At 45.0% G+C, this 2,718-nt stretch overlaps 1 protein-coding gene across 1 annotated transcript; it reads left to right on the top strand.

Annotated features, from left to right (window-relative positions):
• Window positions 1–1,495: 1,495 nt before the first annotated feature.
• Window positions 1,496–2,261, top strand: LOC147426554 (uncharacterized). The gene is made up of 2 exons (XM_086498217.1): window positions 1,496–1,785; window positions 2,003–2,261. Exons 1-2 carry the CDS (start codon window positions 1,496–1,498, stop codon window positions 2,259–2,261), a joined length of 549 nt encoding a protein of 182 aa, XP_086354343.1.
• The last annotated feature ends 457 nt before the right edge of the window (window positions 2,262–2,718 follow it).

Below are 2,718 nucleotides of genomic sequence, written 5' to 3'. Positions count from 1 at the left end.
CCATTGAGTATTTAGAATGCAAGATAGAATGTCACAAGTGCTCAATATATGTATGAGTCGTTGAACTTGAAAGTGTCAATTGGCATTTCTTTTCTAGACCTATTCTTTGGTCTTGCCAAAGATATCACAATGGATCTACAACATTCAACAATTTTCGTCAAGGACTTTGTAAAATTTTTAGAGATCCTTGCATAGGTAGTTCTAATTCACTTTATCAATTAAGAGCACATTAATATGTTGCAAAAAGCAATGAGATCCACCGCTAAAGAGCCTATAATTGTAGGATCTATTCATCTTAAAACTCACATAAGTTAGATTCTCAATTCTTGATTGTCAAAAGTTATGTGTTGATAGTTATGTACGCAACCGCCAAGGAGTTCTATACCTTAAATCACTATTCATCATTGGTAAGTGAAGACACAATAGAGGAGGCATTAGTGAGCGATGATGATCAAGGGTCTAGTTAAAAGAGCGAGGGCACAAAGACTTAGACACGATTGCGCAACAACTGTTCATTTTGGAGTTAGATGTGGAAGTTTTCAAAGAATATATACGCACATGTGAAAATTGGAGAAGGCCAAGGCCTCACATCTTCCTCTACACAGATTACGTCAGCCCTTGCCCATCCTAGTAAATCTTGGTTATCTACTCTCTCATGGATTTCATAACAGATCTACCCTCTTTGAGGGAGATGATTCAATTCTGGTGGTTATTGAAAGACTCACAAAGATGCACATTTCATTCCAGCAACCAAGTTATTCATTAGAGAAGGGATGGAAAAGATCTTCCTTGAGAATATCTATCACTACCATGGATTTCCATATCACATTATCTCAAATCGAGGGCCACACTTCGTATCAAGCTTTTGGCAAAGATTGTCCAAAGATTCTAGAGTTAAAGAATTAACCTCTCTTCAACGAATCATCCACACAGTGTTGGAAAACAGAGAGGGTGAATCAAGTTTTAGAGAAATACCTTCGATGCATAATCAACAACCTTCAACACAGTTGGGTAGAATTACTAGCATTGACTGAGTTTGTCTACAACAACACTAATTATCATGCTTCTACTCGATATATTGCATTCGTTGCCGATTATGCATGGTTAGCACCCAAGGGTGGATCTCGACACAAATCACTTGGTGAAGAATCCGATTGCTAGAGATTAATCTGTCAGACATTTTTATAGCCATCACAAAGAATTGAGGAAGAATGTGAAAGAGGCTCAAGAGAGGTAAAATGGCGGATAACAAAAAAGAAAATGCAGTATCAATACCATACAAGATGGGGATCCGACTCTAGCTTCTCCGCCAAGATCTGCATTCGTCTTGCCATTCCGAAAATAATTTCAGGTAGGGGTTAAGTTTTGAAGAGCCGGCTTAACAAGTCACGACCAATATGTGAATAGGACTATGAAGGGAGATAGTCTTCTCCCCGTGATCACTTGCCGTACTCCTGGATCCTTATATTATAATCGCTTGCGTTTACTAGACTAGATGGCGCCTCGCACTCGAAGCATGGATGTCATGAAAGATGAGCGACACAAGGAGAAGAATGCTGCTCGCCTGCGCCGCACAGCTCCAAGCTGTCAGATATTGTCTTCCAATATCTGGCATGTCCTGCCGGAGGAATTGGTGGAGCGCTGCCTCACCACGCTGCCCGCCAGGGATCTGGTCCGCTTGAGTGTCACATGCCGCTCCTGGAACGAAGCCATCCTCTCTCCGTCGACTCCTGCTATTGTCTCAGCTTGCAGGCAGCAGCTGGCGGCCCACGCTGTTTCAATCTTGTATGTTCTGTTCTCTCTCTCTCTCTCTCTCTCTCTCTCTCTCTCTCTCTCTCTCTCTCTCCTCTCCTCCTCTCTCTCTCTCTCTCTCTCTCTCTCTCTCTCTCTCTCTCTCTCTCTCTCTCTCTCTCTCTCTCTCTCTCTCTCTCTCTCTCTCTCTCTCTCTCCTTCCTTCGTTTGTTGCGTTTCTTGAGTCAACCTCCGATAAAATGATCTGCAGTGCTGATGGGGGTGCAGTACAACTGCCGTGGTTCCTCTGCGGAGAAAAGCCGGAAAAGGATGCTGCACTTGGCCTGGCTAGCAAGCAGTGCGGATGGGTGGCCTTCGACCCAAACACCGACACATGGAACTGGATTCCTGCACCGGCAGCCATAGCGCAGTACGCTCGAGAAGAAATGTTGCCATTGAACAAGATGCTGATATTGCCAGTGGGGGCCAAGGGAGGCTTACTGTGCTGGGAGCGGGTGGGAGGAATGTGAGCGGGTGGGAGCCGCTTGTGATCAGCAAGCTCCCTTGACTCCCTTCTCCCGTTTTATGCACGATGCATTTCCACCAGCAAAAGCTGCATTGGCTGGAGGATGGCACGCATGGAGCAGAGAGCAGGTGATCAAGGCTTATAGACCTACCTGCTTTTGGTTCTTGCGTCAGTACTAGAAGTGCGAGTGGAGACTTATGACCTCAGAACGCAGGCACGGCGAGAAGAGCTCTACATCGACAACTTGTCCAATATTTATGACGGATCTTTTGACAGCCTCTACTACCAGCATGACACTAGTATAATAAGCTGAGGGCATCAAGATGGTTGTTGGCCGCGTATCGCTTTCTTTCGGCAGATGAGCTTAGGATATCATCGCTCATTGCCACGGATACAACTCTTTGAGGGTACAGCAATTAGGTCAAGTATACCTATGCCTACCATGCAGGTGTCTTCACACC

Source organism: Adiantum capillus-veneris, chromosome 24 (assembly GCF_014529385.1).
Source record: "Adiantum capillus-veneris isolate H3 chromosome 24, ASM1452938v2, whole genome shotgun sequence".
NCBI lineage: Eukaryota > Viridiplantae > Streptophyta > Polypodiopsida > Polypodiales > Pteridaceae > Adiantum > Adiantum capillus-veneris.
The sequence above is the reverse complement of the archived record's forward strand: the minus strand, read 5'-3'. Positions and strand labels throughout refer to the sequence as shown.